This window comes from Suncus etruscus, chromosome 13, assembly GCF_024139225.1.
Source record: "Suncus etruscus isolate mSunEtr1 chromosome 13, mSunEtr1.pri.cur, whole genome shotgun sequence".
NCBI lineage: Eukaryota > Metazoa > Chordata > Mammalia > Eulipotyphla > Soricidae > Suncus > Suncus etruscus.
The window spans coordinates 1,324,307-1,341,437 of NC_064860.1; the positions used below are offsets into that span (position 1 = coordinate 1,324,307).

Here is a 17,131-nt window from a genome sequence, read left to right on the forward strand (position 1 = left end):
AGGGGAGAAGCTGCTATGGGCACCAGTTGGTGTCTCCGCTCCTCTTAGACCTATGAGAAGTAGCAGGGTGCCCTCCAGTGAACAGCCAACAGATGGGCTGAGTGGACTCTGTCTCTTTTTCCTTCCGCGTTGCAGAGCCTTCTAGATGACCCTTCTCCGATGGTTCGTTCCAGAGGTGTCTTGGGTGTGTGTAAAGTCACCGCTCAGTACTGGGAAATGATACCCCCCACCATTGTCATTGACCTCCTCAAAAAGCTGACTGGGGAGCTGACTTTGGACACGAGCTCTGCTGATGTGCGCTGTGCAGTGTTCAAGGTGAGGGGAGGCTGCTGCTCTGGAATCAGCAGGTAGGGCCACAGCTAGATACCGATTCAGCCATTTAGCCTGCTGGTGTCTCTCTGGGCCTTGTCTGCCTGTAAGATTGTCCACTCTCCACCACCTGGTCATAAGGACAGCCCAGCCAGGAGGGGCCACTACTCATGAAACGCTATTGACCCCTTGCAATTGAACTTTTGACATGAGACATCTGGAACCATGTTATTTCTCACATGTATGTTCTTAGCATTTCTAGAAAAGCTGGAAGTAATCTTAAGGGAGTTTTCATTGCTTCTGCTCTAATCATGAACTGTTTCTCTTTATTCTCTCTCATAGTGCCTGACCATAGTTTTGGATAACCAATTAAGCCATCCGTTATTAGAGCAGCTTCTTCTGGCCCTGAAGTACAGTCTCCATGACAATTCTGAGAAAGTAAGAGTGGCTTTTGTTGACATGCTGCTGAAAATCAAAGCTGAGAGGGCTGCAAAGGTAGGGACGCTAGGCTGTTTCAGCCTGTGTTCTTCAGCCAGATGGCCAGACTGCTTGATCCCATTCTAAGGATCAACTAGCAGTATGACCATGCTCTGCTGGTTTCTTACTGTGTCAGAATTTTATTTTCTGTTTGTTTTATGGAAATTTTAGAAAGGTGCCTTTGAAAGTCCCTAATGTTAAGCAGGCCTGACTTAATTTTTTGCCCTCATGCTATTCCTGAAAGTCTTTGTTGAAATATTCAAATGCTTGCCATATAGGAAGTACTTAAGTTTGACCTGGAAAATGGTGGCTTACTTTGTGGTATGTCTGATCTAATAGTAGTACATGTTAAAGCTGTTGGGCATTGTGGGAAACATGGAGGAAACCTGGTTTCCTGAAAATGCAATTACCAAAATTCTGTTCATAGTCTACCACGTGGATTCAGGGTGTTTCCAGCAGTGCTCACCTGGTCCAAGAGAACAGTGAATCACCCACAAGACTAACTTTTCTCCAGAACCTGTGCTTAGCAGCAGCCTGAGCCCAGGAGTTGTGGGCTGGCTTCGTCTGCATGGGGTTCTCCTCTTCGCTTCCCTGTGTTGTCCCCAAGAGCTGCCTGTGAGATGTGGCACCAAGCAGATTCTTTAATTGTTCTTGTGGCATTTTCTTCGAGTCTTGAACTTTGTTCTTTGAAGTTTGGCATCAGGTGGTGTGTGCCCCGAGTGACTGACCTATGCAGCTTGGCTGAGGTGGGAGTTGGTATTTCCACCAACCTGTTAGGGTGAACACCGAGACTTCCCGAACACACTTGGTTCATTTCCCAGTTGGATGGGCCCAAAGTTGGGAATTTGTAAGTGACCAGATGATTGTCATAGTGTCACTTGAGTTGATTTGGGTTCGGGCATGGTCCTGACTATGCTCATTGTGTTAACCTCGTCAGGCATCCTGGTAGCTGACAGGAGACTGCTGTTTTTAGGTCTACTAGATTCACTCCTCTCCACCAGTCTCACTTCACCTTGTAGTGTTTCCTTTCTGGGACTGCCAACTTGGCTCCTCTAGTTACTCTAATAAGTCTCTAAGTGTTTGCAGGAGTTCAGAACATTGACAACTTGCATGTTTCTTGTGCAGTTTTGGATGATATGCCCCATGGAACATATCTTGGCTCGTCTGGGGCTGGACTCCAGGCCTGTGTGTCAGCGTCTGGTGAGCCTCATCTTTACCTCATTCCTGCCTGTGAACCAACCCACGGAGGTCTGGTGTGAGCGCTGTGTCACACTGCTACAGATGAACCACGCAGCTGCCAGGAGGTTCTACCAATATGCCCACAAGCACACAACCTGCTCCAACATAGGTACCTGCTGGTCCCAAGTCCTCACTGTCAGCTGTCTTTAGTCTGCGCCCTTTCACAACATTTTCAGTTTCTCTACATTTCTAATGACCTTCCTTAAAATGATGCTTGCGATTGTTTAGACTCATAATTTACCGTCAGGGTCTCTTGTTGAAGAAACATAAAGCATCATGATTGTATTCGGTATTGTAGCGAAGCTGATGCATGCGATCCGCCACTGCTTGAATGCCTGCATCCAGAGGGCTCTGCGAAAGGAGGGCCAGGAGGACGAGGAACAGGAGGAGAATATGAGCGTAAGTCACATTGACACCCTTGAGGAGAAAGACAGGGTACTCATGCTGACCACCTAAAGGAGAGACAGGGCGCTTCCGCCTTCTCTTCTAGTTCTTGGGATAGTGGAGGCTCTTCTTGCCTCTGCTCGAGTGTCTTGATGGTACTGGGGGACCCAGTGGAGATTAACCAAGCAAAATGAATGCCTTTTAGATTAGAGTTTACTTAAGCTGACTCTCACCAGCCCTTGCCACTGAAATATACTTTTTTTTTTTGGTCACATGCAGCAGTGCTCAGGGTTAACTCCAGGCTCTACGCTCAGAAATTGTTCCTGGCAGGCTCGGGGGATCATATGGGATGCCGGGATTTGAACCACCGTCCTTCTGCATGCAAGGCAAATGCCCTACCTCCATGCTATCTCTCCAGCTCCGAAATATACTTTCTTATTGATTTCTTATTGATTTTTTTAAAATACTAATATTTTATAAATATTTTATAAATATTAGTATTAGTATTTTGGAAGGTCGTGCATATTTTGGGAAGGAATTACAGAATACTGCCTGGGTTCATTTTGCAGTTGGGTAAGATTTAATACAGAGGAGAGATTATAATTGAATAGCTCTCTCAGATTGCCTTCAATATGCTTTCTTCAGTTTGGATTTGGCCTCAGTGTTGTGTGAGCTGACAGCTATCATGGACTGGGCTGCCTGTTGATATCATGGGCTGCCTGTTGATCTGTGGCGTTTATTCCTAACCATGGCTGTATGGTCTCCTGAAACCACTGCAGTGGCGTTTCTAGGAAAGAACTTGACATCAAATCATGTTTTAGAGAGTTGTTTATCAAAGCTTTTACCCAGGAGATTGGGAAGCTACTAAATATATATGTTGTGAGAACAGAATGTTTAAGCCAGAAATACTTGGATACCATCTCCTGTCTTCTAAAGCCACTTGCCTATTTACGTCCAACCTGGAGTAGGACTATTGTAGACAGCAAGATCAGGAAACTTATTTTCCTTTTTAAAGAAAGTGAGCAACATGAGGCTTCTGCTGAGATAAGGTGAGGACCATGGGCTGGCCCATGTCTGCACCTCCAGTGTGGGTTCAGAGAAGGCAATTCATGCCCACACGCCAGCCTCATGCAGGCCTGGGTCTCTTGTGCCCCGCACGGCCTGGCGGAATCACCCTCTGTGTGAGCACTGCCTTTTCTCGGCCCAGAAAGGGTGAGATGCAGAAGAGAGAGAGGCAAGAGCAGAGCAGTGAGTAGTTCTCTGTTGTAGGCAGCTGGCTGGCTCACAGGAGAGCTGATGAACTTACTTCTGCTTTTCGTTTCGTAAATTTGAGTTCCTCCTTTTGGGTGATGGATAGGGACAGAGCCATCAGGGGAAATGAGCTAAACTGGTCACCAGGAGATGAAGAATAGTGAGCTCACTGACCACATCAGCACATCTGGAAGTGATAATGCAGTGGGTTCACTCTCACACCAGCACATCTAGTGGGCCCATTCTGACTACGTTAGCACATTTGGAGGTGATGATTCAGTTTGAATTCATTTTTGTATGCGGGGTTAGAGAGAAGCCCAAGCTTCATTCTTTTGCATATGACTGTAGCTTTCTGAGATCATTTGTTGAAGAGACCAGAATATTAACATTATTGCTGTTGTTTAGGCACCAAACCTAGTAGTGCCCAGGGGCCATGAGGGTTGGTGCCCAGAATTGAGCCCTGGCCGGGTGCATACAGAACATGCATTCTAACCACTCTCCCTCTGGCCCAGGAGCATCATCTCTGTTTGTTTATTTACCCCATGATGAAACAGCATTCAGAAAGTTGCATTTTATGGCATTCTAGATCAGTTTTTGTGCCATTACGGGCCAGGCTTATAGCATCAATATTAGCCTGGTGGGGAAGACCAGAAAAAAAGAGGCTGGAGTGATAGCACAGCAGTAGGACGTTTGCCTTGCACGTGGCTGTCTGATCCAGAACTGACCTCGGTTTGATCCCCAGCATCCAAGCCAGGAGCCATTTCTGAGCTCATAGCCAGGAGCATCACCAGGGATGGCCCCCTGCCCCCCAGAATGTATATATTAGCCTAGGGTTTGATCCGTGCTACTGCCAAAGAATAATGAGACCAAGGTAACTTAGTTTTCATGCCATTAGAAAAAACAGCACTTGAAAACTCTCAGCCCCCTTGGAAAGAGAAGATACTGTATATTTACTGGGAACGCAAAGTGTGTTCTCCCTCCTCAGTCACTGTCCAGTGTCTGAGGGTGTGTCTGTCTGGTTGCCCCAGACACTTCCCTTTTTTTGCCTTTTGTTTTTGTTTTGTGGGGCACACCGATGGGGCTGAGGGTTATTCCTGGTGTGCTTGGGGACACTGTGGTGCTGTGAGTGGAACCCAGGACTCTACACTCTGCCCTGAGATGTGCTTTAAAGGCAGGGCAGGTGACTGTTACCATAGTGGTGGTTGATTTCCTTCACAGTGGTGCGACTTGTATTTTAGGTTCTGGACAAAACTCTGTCAGTCAACGATACTGCAGTCATGGCGGGTTTATTAGAAGTCATTGTGATCCTTTGGAAAAGTATTCACTGTAGTCTGGAAAACAATAAAGAGGCCAAAGTCTACACCATTAATAAGTTTGCATCTGTGCTCCCCAAGTACCTCAACGTGTTCAAGGTGAGTGCCTGACCCCATCGGCCAGTGGCTTGTCGAATCGCATCTCCTGATCTGTTACAAGCTTTATTGTAACCCAGGAGTGAGGGTCTAGGAGCCTTGTTGTCAGCATATTCTTGTGCTTCTCACCCATATGAGCAAGGCTATGTGCCTTTGCCTTGGGGTTTCTCTGTGACTTGCTCCTGCAAGATGCTTCATTTCAGAAGCAAACAAAAATCAGACCTAGAGCACATGATTTTTGCAGGGTGTTATTTGGACTTGTGTGGTGTACCCCAAGACCCACCCATATCTGGGAGGAGTTTTGGGAACCGGATAATAGGTGTAACTACCTGCAAGACCTCCCATTTCTGGGAGGGGTCTGGAAAAGGATAGATAAACCTCTGAGCCAGGGGATTCGGCCCTTTTGCCGTTTCTCTCTTGGCCCGGCTTGGCTTCCTGGCTTTTGGATCTTTGGGCCGCATGGAGCCCAAAGGGAAGATGGCTAACAGGAGATAAGATGCAGGGCTAGCAAAATATTGCTGAATGCTTGAAAGGTTGACATAGGCCACACACCTGTGGTGGCTAGGGCATGAATAAAGATGATTCTTCCTGATGGCTGCGTGTGAGTGAGTAATTTCACCCGGGCCTGGAACTCGCCGGCTGCATGGAGGTTGCAGAGCCATGTGGGCTGGATGGCATCCTCCACCATCCAGCCCCATCGTTATTTATTTAACACAACAGACTTGGACCCAGGGACCCAGTTGTGCTCCTGGGTCATTTTGCTCCTGATAGTGCTCAGATCCAGGGGTGCCAGGGATTGCACTGGGGTTGGCTGCAGCGGAGCAAGCACCGTGACCCTGTACTGTCTCTCAATCTGAAGACAGGAATGCCCTTTTCTCTCTAAACCCGACTTTTGGTCACTGGACAAGGGTTCTCGAACATTAGGTTCTGCAACACAGGCGTGGTGGTGTGTAGGTGAGTGGGTGATTGTCAGGCCACTGTTTCAGGCTGAGGGTGACACTCAGTGGCAGACACTCGCAGGGTCACCGAGCTCAGGGCTGACTGGGGACCTGGAGGCAGGGATGCCACCAACTAATGCCGATGCTGACCAAGTACAGAGGAGCACAGCTTCCCTCAGTGACTGAGCTTGCTCAGAGCCAGCAGAACGCCATTGGCTCTATGTCAGGCGGGGCTTGCCATTGGGAGCCTGGAAGGGCTCAGGCTTATTCTCTCTCTGGTGCCCTAGGACCACCGCTGCCAGATCCCTCTGTTCATGCTCATGGCCTTCCTGCCTGCCACTGCCGTGCCCACGTTCAGGTACTACCCATTCCATGCGGTTGGTCGTTGTGAGCTTGTCTCTGATTTCCTCACCTGCTGAAACATGGGGATCCTGCGGGCTCATCTCTGACTCTTGACTCCCTTGCTCTCTGGAATGTGGGGTTCTCAGGGCCCTTTGATAGCCATCTCTGACACCTTCGTCCTCTGGCACTTGGGGGTCCTTAAACAGCTTGTCTCTGCCTCTCTCAGTTGTGACGTGACCTCCATGCTGAGGACCCAGGAGGAAGGCTCAACCAGTCAGACCTACTGCATGCTCCTGGACTGCCTTTGCTCCTGGGGGCACATCGGGCATGTGCTGGAGCTGCTGTTGGACTGGCTGCCCCAAGGACAGCCCCCCAGCAAGGTAGGCCATGTGCCTCAGGTTCTGGAGAGGGGTTCTGTCCTCACAGGCCCCTCATACCTGCTTGTCCCTGTTGCTCCTTCAGAGCAGCTCAGCTCTTAAACAGAAAATGCATGACCCACGCCCAGCAAAGCCAGGACTGGCCTTGGTGTACCTCGAGTACCTGCTCACCCACCCCAAGAACCGGGAGTGTCTGCTCTCTGCTCCTCAGAAGAAGCTCAGCCAGCTCCTGAAGGCTCTTGACACCTCGAAGGTACCTTCGTAGTGGTGATGTGGCCACCTGACCTCATCATGGTCGGGGATGGTTGGGGAGTTGCTCTGTAAGGATGTGCTGGCATACAGAACCCATGGGGTACTGAGGGTAGGGATGAGAAGTGAGAGGTGCGAATGTGTTTCCAAGGGCCAAACCACCCAATCCTACCCTGTCTGTGGAGCAGAGGGGACACAGCTGATCTAGCTGTGTTGAGAACCGGGACTGTGATTCTGCAGGATCTGCTGAAGACGGGACCCCCCCCCCCCTCCTCCACCAGTGTGCCCCCCCCCCCAGCCAAATCCCTCCTCCCATGTGTCTACTGGGAAGGGATCCATGTGGCTTCCTGCTGCCACAGGCCAGTCACTGAGAGCAACTGCCCTGGCCCCTCTACTCAGACACTCCTCAGAAGGAGCATTATGGGGGAGATAGGACTTTGCCAACTCAGCTGGAGTGGCTGTGGGAACAGCTCAGCTTACTCTTCACAGGCAGATCTGGAATCCATCCTGCAGTTGCCTGTGGGGAGGCCTCCACACTTCAGCGAGGCCACTGCTCTGCGCGCTTTCAACCTGCACTGCCGGCTGAGTATCCACATCCAGCACAAGGTAATGGAGGGCTGCGGGCTGGCTGGCTTGGGCCCGGGCAGGCCTGAACTCTGGGCCCCAAACTGATTCCCCTCTTGTCCTTGGGCAGTTCTGCTCTGAAGGCAAAGTGTGCTTGTCCACTTTGGAAGACACGGGATTTTGGCTCGAAAGTAAAGTCTTCTCTTATATTCAAGACCAAGAGGAAGAATATCTGAAGCTGCACAGGGTTGTTTATCAGCAGATCATTCAGGTTAGATACCTTTCTTGTCACCAGCGTCTGATACAGCTTTTCTTTCATCCTCAAGTTGTAATTTAGACATCACTATTGCTCTTCTTCAGTGCTAGTGTTGAGAGGCGTGCTTTGAGATGGCTCATGGGAACAAGTGAAAATCCATGTCCTTCTGGGAATTTCTTTTTTTTTTTTTGTTTTTCGGGTCACACTCATTTGATGCTCTAGGGTTACTCCTGGCTAAGCGCTCAAAAATTGCCCTGGCTTGGGGGGGACCATATGGGACACTGTGGGATTGAACCGCTGTCCTTCCTTGGTTAGCACTTGCAAGGCAGACACCTTACTTCTAGCGCCACCTCGCCGGCCCCTTTCTGGGAATTTCTTTAGGCGTCTTTGTCTGCATCTGCTGGGGAGAACGCGACATAGCAAGCACATTTATGGTTTCTGGTGACACCTTCTCATGTCTTACAGACCTATCTGGCAGTGTGTAAAGACGTGGTAATGGTTGGCCTTGGGGACTGCAAGTTTCAGACACAACTTTTACAGCGGAGCCTGGGGATCATGCAAGCAGGTAGACTTTCTGCTGTACTCTTTCCATGCTAGCCACCTCTCTCATGTAGTAGACCAGGACTTGATTTTCATGTTCTGTTTCTTGTTTTGGAGTCGAACCTATGTATAATCAGGGGACTGTGTGATGCCAGGGCTCAAACCTGGGCTGCTCGCATGGCCCAGGACTTTTTTTGGTGTGGGACTTAGACCTGGCTCCATGATCTGGGTTCACTCCTGGTAGCATTTGTGGATACCAGGGACAGAACCAGGATTACTGCGTGAAAGAAAAGCATCCTCCTTGCTGTACTATCTCCCTGGGACTGGTTTTGAAGTGGCACATATGCAGTGCGAACTGTTTTATACAGAAACAGATCATTGCATTGACAGGCGACAGTGCTGAGGTGTCAGCTGGAGTAATAAGGCTTGAAGCTGGGACAATCTCATGGCAGCTAATGATTCCTTTGCTCTTGTGTGCAACCCTGCAGGACTATCCTGCATCTATTTTGGGCTCTGGGCACATTTCTTGTAGCAAGTCATGGGATACCCATGTGCAATCAAAGCGGGCAACTCACTGTCACCCAGATAATGCCAGGGAAGGAGGAGCATTTCCACGGGAAACATTTCCCTCTGTTCTTCCCTCCTGTTCCTTCAGTGCCCCACTCAGAAGGGCACTTCTGTTTTGCATAGCTGTTTGCATAGCTTCAATCTAGACTGGATGGAAGTGTGAAGGGAATCCAAGGACCTGGGTTCCCATGTGCAGCACTAGACTCTCAGACGAAAGCATTCCACTGTGAGAAGATCCCTGCGTTGCTGGGTCTGCCCTGCCTGTGTGCGAGCCTGCATTCTGACCAAACCACTCGGCTTTTTATCTGTGGGACTGGGCCGGGGAGCAGGCGGGTCTGTGACTGGGTCTCCAGAGTGCAGTACCAAGTCACTCCCCATTGCTGTCTCTGAAGGCTGCTTTTCTGTTTAGGAGAGACCACAGTTTAGGGTTTATTTATGTTGAAACGTTGATGACTCTCATCAAATGTGTATTGGCTTCCGGTACTCATCTCTTTTGAGTTACCCTAATAAAACGTGTGTTGTGTGGCAATGTGTAATGCCCAATTTTGTGATTAAATCATCTCTTGATTTTTTTTCTTCCAGTGAAGGGATTCTTTTATGTCACATTACTTCTGGGCATTCTAAAAGAGGTGACTAGACAGTCCTGGATTCAGAAAATAAAATCTGATGAAGAAGTGACAACACTGTTTGACATGGTCCAAAAAGTGTTCCAGAAGATGCTTGAATGCATGGCCCGCAGCTTCAGGAAGCAACCGGAAGAAGGCCTGCGGGTACATCCTCTCCACAGAGCTGTCATTAGGCGGGTCTGGGCAGCCGGGTGGGCCGTGTGCCTGAGTTGTGGTGATGGATGGATGGGCTCACTGATGGGCAGGGGCCTCTTTCTTAGGGAATGAGCTGCTGAGTGGGAAAGCATGGTTGTGCCAACATGGATATTCTTTGGGTTATTAACAACTTTGCTTTTTTCTGTTGGTCACTTCCTGAGGTCATAAGAAGTTGGTTTTTTTTTTTTTTTTTTTTTTTTTGACCCAGTTCACTAGAAACACTTCTGCTCTTGGTAACCATTTCGTTGACTCTGGTCTGTCTGTGGTTCGTATCAACATCTCTTTTTTTTTTGTTTTTGTTTTGTTTTGTTTTGTTTTGTTTTTGGGCCACACCCAGCGGTGCTCAGGTGTTACTCCTGGCTGTCTACTCAGAAATAGCTCCTGGCAGGCACGGGGGACCATATGGGACACCGGGATTCAAACCAACCTCCTTTGGTCCTGGATCGGCTGCTTGCAAGGCAAATGCCGCTGTGCTATCTCTCCGGGCCCTCTCTTTTTTTTTTTTTTATTAATAATTTTTATTTTGACCATTTCTCATCTCAGTCCTGAAGTAACCACATACCTTCTCCAGAACACCTGACCTCAATGGCAAGATGCCTTTCAGTGTCAGTGATGACTCTCCGTTCTCTTTTCTTCCTTTTTTGCTTTCCAAGTATCTGATACTGCAATGATTAGGATTTTTTTTTTTTTTTTTTTTGCTTTGAGGGAAGAGTGTCATGAGGAGAATCTCCAGTGGGTCGCAACTAAGTCTAGTACTTAAGGGCTTTGAGTGAGCCACAGACAGAGGAATGGGCTGCTCTGGTACCATGGGAAAGCTTAATGCTGATGGCAGCTGCCATGCTCTCTTGCAGCTCCTTTACTCTGTGCAGACTCCTCTGCATGAATTCATCACCACAGTTCAGTCCTGTCACTTGGACATGCCCGTGCACCGGGGTGTGCTATCCACCTTGATTGCCGTATCAGTGGTGGAGATTAGTCACCAGCTACGGAAGGTGAGTACATCAACCAGAAGCCAATAGTCCTGGGTGCCCAGCTTGGCCATTCTCTGGCTTATCCTGCATGTTTGATGACTCAAATGTGTGTTTTCTGTCATCTTCATGGCTATCAGGGACTTCAGCTTTCATGTTATCCCTCGGGACCTCCCTGTCCAGGTCCTACACATGCAGTGAATCTGAACCAATATCTCCCTCCTGCTCTGCTCCTTGCCACAGACTTTATTTCTGCGTATGATTGAAACTCCAGATGTTATTTCAAAAATGTTTTATTAAGCATCTCAGATGGTAATTCTTTCAGGAGAAACAGCTATTTCAATCATTCGGCGGTTGATTTTGATGCCGAGTGCTGAGTCCCAGTGAAGGAAATGTGCGAGGACTTATTAGAAGTTGGCAGAGAAGTTCCCTGAGATGCCCAAGGATCAGCAGAGGGTAGCAGGCTATTTCCCTGATGTGACCATTATGGGCAGAGATAGGCTCGCCTGCTTGGGAGCCCTTATAGTTTGCCGAGGGTATCCTGGGAGTTGTCTGATACCCTCGTGAACCCTCTGAGCTCCAGAGAAAGAGTTTCAGCGCCATAGCCAGTGATGGTGGCTGGGGAAATAGGAGAGTACTCTCTGTGGGGTCCAAAAAGAGGCCCTGGCAGCAGCAGCATAGACAAGACCCCAACACAGAGCCCAGGGTCTGTGATTACTGCAGGGTCAGCAGCTCACAGGGACCATCCTCATCTAGTGTTGGAAGAATACCAGGCCACATTAGACATGGCTGCCTGGGCTTTTATGTGTGAGTGACTGACTGGAACCTTGTTTCTAGATTTCCGATCTGGAGGAGCTGACGACCCCGGAGTGTCTGACAGACCTGCCACCATTTTCAAAGTGTTTAGTAGAAATCATCCTAAAATCTCCAAATGTGGTCAGGTAACCACTTCTTCCTCATTGTCCTCACATTCCCTTTTTGTGAGCCTCTGCCTCATTCCTCTCACTCAGAAATTTTGAGGAATATACTTTTTTCCCTCATTTTTATCAGCAATGCACAAATTTACTTTGAGCTGAGAGAAGAGTACATGAGTCAAGGTGCTTGTTTCATACACTGCCAACCCTGATTTCATCCCCATATTGTCCCCCAAATACCACCAGGGGTGATCCCGGTGCAGAGCCAGGAGTAAGCCCTGAGCACCCTCTGTCTGCCCTTTGCCCTCCAGTGAAAAGATCACTTTTTTTTTTTTTGGTCAGAGAGATGATAAAGGATTTAAAGCACTTGCCTTATATGTAGCTGCAGGCCATGATAATGATTGAATCCCGGCAGTACATATATGGTCCTCTGCATACTACCAAGTGTGACCCTGAGTACTGCTGGGTAGTAATACTCCTCACCCAAAAATGGGAGTATATTTATTTGTACCAATGTAAATTCAAATTTTTGTCAATATCTATCTGAATAATTTCTGCTGAGGATGATGATAACTAAACTTCAGGTGAAAGGGTGCATTGGAAGCTCTGATGGGAGCAGATAGAACCTTTGTAACAAAACCCTAGAGTGGTTCTTTGCACATGGCTTCCTTTGCGCATGGTTTCTTCATCCCAGAGGCCCCTCACTGACCTTGTAGGGCCCAGGTGCACAGAGTGTGGAGTGGGGGTTGTAAGTCCACCCTGTGGGTTTTGCTAGCAGGAAATCTCAGTGACAGCTTAAGAAAGCTCAACCTTTGGCAGCTCCAAGTCATTTCTCATGACAGGGGCTTTTGTGTATACACATTGCTTATGCTGCAGAGTAGCTTTTCCCCTCCAATAGAAAGCGCAGAATTTAAAGTATTCCTGTGTGCTCTGGGCTGCTGTTCCCTGTGGAAAGTACAGGAAGGATAATGCAGGTGGGCGACGAGCCTTGGGTTTCTCTGAAGTACTCGAGTTAATGCTGTAAAGTCACTCAGCAATTTGTTTCTCTTTGCAGGTCATTTTTAGATGAATTGAAGGCATGTGTTACTTCTGATGATATTGAAGGCATTGTTTGTCTCACAGCAGTTCTGCATATTATTCTAGTTCTTAATAAAGAAGGTTGGTTGGGCTTTGGTGTTCCATGTATCCCGGGGTCACATAGAACTTGTGGGGTGTTTGGGGGCTTGGCGTCTGCTGTCCAGCTTTCATGCTGTCACGCCCCTTGACCCCCTTAGACTGCCTGACATCTAGGCTGCTGGCACCCCCTCATGAAGCCCTATACACCCCACTTTCCACTGGGCCCTATTCCTCTGTTGTTTCATTAGATGTAAAAACACAATAGGTTCTAATGTTCTTATATATGGGCTTGGTCTACCCTTTCTCCTAAGCCTTCACTTTGCCTCACTTGACTAAGTTCAAAAGTCCAGTTAGCATGAGTGGGAGAAACACTGAGGTTGTACTAGGACAGCTCTTCTGTTTCTGTCTTTGGTCTTGTGTTCTCCCAGGAGGCCTGTCCAGTGGCAGGGCCTGAGTGAATCTGCTCTCAACATCTGACTGCTTAGACTCGGGTTGGGCCAGGAAATAGCTCCCTGTGGGGGTGCATCTGCCAGTATTTTGGAAAAGTATGTCCCATGCTTCTCTTGCTTTCCCATCTGGGATGGGAGTGCTAGAGCAGGCAGCACTCAGAGCTGCGGTCTGTCCCACCCAAGCCTCTCCTCTGTGTCCCACTGTGCCCCTGCAGGTAGACACAAGAGCTCCAAAGTACTGGACACGGCAGCTACAGTTCACAGGAAACTGAAGACTTTCATGGAGATCACACTGGAGGAGGACAGCCTGGAGAGGTGAGTGGCAAGGTTTCTCCCAAGTGTGGTGGTTCCCTTCTCAGGTGTGCCATGTGGTCCCCTCTTTTGGGTATCAATCACGAGGAAAGGATTGCTTTGGGAGCATGTATTATCATCTTCCCAGTTAGATACTTTCTCCTCTGGGGAGCAGTGGCTTCCAGGATTCTAGTGTATGTGCTGCCAAAGCAAAATGGCTCTGGGGATTCTACATTGCATTTGCTGGTGACCTTACCCCTCAGCATCCTGCCCCATGTCTCGGTTCCCGGGGCATGAGCCTGGGACTTTGAGCTTGTGCGTGTATCTGCTCTAGAGCTCTCCACATTTATTGGTGAAAATGGATGTTTTGGTAACCCAGTCACTTGTTCTTAGTGTTCTAGCTGATACTTTCTTTGTGTTTCAGGTTTCTCTACCAACAGTCATCAAGAACTTTGAGAGAATTCTTGAATTCTTAGTCAAGATAAAATTTTTGATTAGTTAGGAAGAGACAAATGAAATGAACATGTATTTTTGTACTTTTAAAAATAATTTGTAATAGAGATGGGGTGTGAGTGGAAGGCTTTTTGCTGAGTGTGTATATAAGTGAGATATTTAATGTCAGGAACTTCAAGTGTGGGGCCGGAGAAGTAACATGGAGGTAATGCATTTGCCTTGCATGCAGAAGGACAGTGGTTTGAATCCTGGCAATCCATACGGTCCCCCGAGCCTGCCAGGAGTGATTTCTGAGCATAGAGCCAGGAGTAACCCTTGAGCGTTGCTGGGTAGGACCCAAAAACCAAAAAAAAAAAAAAAAAAAACTTCAGGTGTTGGACAAAGCAGGTGATTGTACAGAGCTTAAACACTTGCCTTGTTTGCGACCAACTCCTGATATCCAGAACCCCATGTGGATCCTAAAGCTCTGCCAGGAGTGAGCCCTAAGCCATGGAGGGGTGAATCAACCAAATTCGATCAAGAAATTCAGTGTTCTAAGAAAGACGCTTTTGAATGACTTGCCTCTTGGAAGTATGACTTATGTGTGTGGTGTGACCTGCAAACAAGGAACAATGCAACGTTGTCAGGGGCTGGCCTCAGGTTCCTCGCTGTCTGCGCAGGCCACAGGAAGCACTGTTTTCAGAACCTCTTCAGGGCCTCCTTGGTGGCTAGTCCACCTTACAGCTTCAGAGGAACTCTGCCCACTGCCTCATGGACATTCTATCCTCAACTCCTCATGGAGACCCCAGAGCCACTTGACAGCGCTTCCCTAAGACAGCACAGAAATGGGCTCCTTCCTGTGCTGAAGAGCTCAGGGGGAAACTTGGCAGGAAGATGTTTCTGATGATTTCAGCCAAATTTGGTCATGTGACAAGCTCATTTGATTGAATTTAATATTGGTACATGAAATTAGTACTAGAAAAAGTGTTCCTGATCATTCTCCATGTTTGTTAGGAAATGTTATCTGACACTCGTGGGTGATAGGGAGGAGAGCTTGTTGGGTTCTTGCTTGTTCCTCTTTAACGGGATGAGTTTCTGTCCTCTCTGCGCCTATTCTGCATGGCCTGCAGTGAGGTGGGAACAGGAGTGTTGTAGGCACTGTCAACAGTAGCATTTGTGCAATGACTGCAGAGGGGAGACCAGGCCTTCATGTGGGCCTCTCTGAGCTACATCCCATCTACCAATACCAGCTCAGCCTTCAGCATATCTGGGAGAACCGCAGAACCAAGTTTGAGCCCCAAATCCAGAACTGACCCGACAGACCTACAGATGAACATTATAGTCTACTCCACAGGCTCTCTTTTGCTCCCAGACTCGTGCTTTGTTCGCATTTGCAACCAGCAGCACTTTGGCACCAGGTGCGGTGGGAAGACCTGAGCACTGGGCAAGCCTTGTGGCACCAGTTCCACAGGCCTGAGTCCATCTGGTAAATCATTTTACACCCACATATTGAAGACATTCTTTTTCCGACCTCAAAGACTCAAAGTGGAGAGATATCATGGAAAAGTAACTGGGCATGGGTGGCCGAAGAACAAGCAGTGCCTTTGGTTTTCCTGATACGGTCTCTGCGCCCTCAGGTGGGTGTGAAAACACACGTCCACCCACAGTCACTGGAAACTAGAGTGGGTGAGGAGGTGGTCAGGTGAGGGTGCCTGTGCAGGTGCTTCTTGCAGCAAATTGCTGTAGAATAGGTTCAAGTATCTCCACAGACTTGTAGAGTACTGTACCCGTTCCTGGCAGTGACCACCCACATCTCCCCAACCCTTGACCTTAGTGGTCTGGGACAGTGACTGTTTGCTGGGCTCTTTCGTACCCTGGCTGATCCTCTCAGATCACATCCAGTATATGACTTGCCTTACTTATTTAAATGGTAACTTTCAAAGAGAAGCTCTTCATTTTGATGATGTCCACTCTTGATTGTATATTTTGTATTGTTTGTCCTTTGTGGAAGACACATTAAAAAACCCTTTACTAAAGTTGAGGTGAAGCATTTTTGTCTTTTGGCTACATTCCTGGGGGAATAGGGTTCCTGTCTGCTCTGACCCTACCTTTGCCAATGTGTGTCTGCACATGATGGAGCTCAGGCCATTTCAATAGTGCTGTGAGGTGAGGGTCCGTCTTCACAGTGCCATGGGTGAGGTGAGGGTCTGTCTCCACAATGCTGAGTCCATTATCCTTCTTGCTGTGTGGTTCTTCATAGTTCATATTGTTTTCATGAAATGTTTGGCACGCCTCACCCTGGTGTAGACCAGCAGTGCTCCACTGAAAACACTTTTATTTTTTATTGGAACCATTGTGAATTACAAGTCTTTCATAGTTGTATTTCAGGCGTATAGACAGTGATTTAGGGCCATTCCCTCCACCAGAGTTCCCAGCATGCATCCTCCACCTTTACACCCTGTCTATCAATGTAACAGGTCCATTTTGCATTTAGCTTGTTATAGTTTGGGTCTCTTGATCCGATTGTTGGCTTTTGCTTGGGTATTTAGGTCTGACCTTATTATTTTTTTTTTCACCCAATACACCTGGGGCCACTTGGCCCTAGTCCCACTTCTTTATTCTTTTCTTAGTTTGTAGAAAGGTATAGAAATATGAGGTAAAACTAAGTGATTCATGTTTCAGGGTTCAATGTAAAAGGTGGGAGCCCTTATCTAGAAATAAAAATAAAATTGAAAGCAGGGCAGGTGTGATGGGGTTTTTTGGTTATTGGTTTGTTTGTTTGTTTTGTATAGGCACAGTAAATGTTGGGGAAATTAGGAAATACCTTGGCCTAAAAGAAGCAGGTGTCTGCCCATGAAGCACAATGTCATAGGACCAACTACAAGCTCTAGGCATGTTAATTGTCCAACCCCAAGTTCTTACTGGTCCCAGGAAGAGTTCTCAGTAGTGTTGTCATAGTCAGTCTTCTGTAATTAGAGGTCTTTGTTTTTGCATAAATCCTAGGTCGAAACCAGGGTATCTTCTGCCATGAGGTGGTGATGTAGGGAAACCTGCCCTTAGAGCAAGTTGTTGCTGTTTTCTTATCAGTGTCATAAGAACCTATCCTAGAGCAAATTGTTGCCAGGGCATTATTAAAGCCTCCCCTGGAGGAATTTGGTTCCTGGTGCTGGTGCAGAAAACCAGGCCAGTTCCAAGGATGGGATCTGAGGTACAGAGCTGGATGGTTGAAGTCCAATCA

General features: G+C 47.9%; 1 protein-coding gene across 1 annotated transcript in view; it reads left to right on the top strand.

Annotated features, from left to right (window-relative positions):
• NCAPG2 (non-SMC condensin II complex subunit G2) overlaps positions 1–14,169 on the top strand; it is a 30,093-nt gene extending 15,924 nt beyond the window's left edge. The window contains exons 13-29 of the mRNA XM_049785968.1: positions 136–315; positions 652–804; positions 1,912–2,134; positions 2,324–2,424; positions 4,899–5,072; positions 6,295–6,365; positions 6,576–6,729; positions 6,812–6,979; positions 7,465–7,581; positions 7,670–7,810; positions 8,261–8,360; positions 9,485–9,672; positions 10,575–10,715; positions 11,529–11,632; positions 12,660–12,763; positions 13,386–13,485; positions 13,886–14,169. Coding sequence (XP_049641925.1) covers positions 136–315; positions 652–804; positions 1,912–2,134; positions 2,324–2,424; positions 4,899–5,072; positions 6,295–6,365; positions 6,576–6,729; positions 6,812–6,979; positions 7,465–7,581; positions 7,670–7,810; positions 8,261–8,360; positions 9,485–9,672; positions 10,575–10,715; positions 11,529–11,632; positions 12,660–12,763; positions 13,386–13,485; positions 13,886–13,937 — 2,271 coding nt within the window. The 3' untranslated portion in view covers positions 13,938–14,169. The remainder of the gene's footprint in view (positions 1–135; positions 316–651; positions 805–1,911; positions 2,135–2,323; positions 2,425–4,898; positions 5,073–6,294; positions 6,366–6,575; positions 6,730–6,811; positions 6,980–7,464; positions 7,582–7,669; positions 7,811–8,260; positions 8,361–9,484; positions 9,673–10,574; positions 10,716–11,528; positions 11,633–12,659; positions 12,764–13,385; positions 13,486–13,885) is intronic.
• Positions 14,170–17,131: the final 2,962 nt, after the last annotated feature.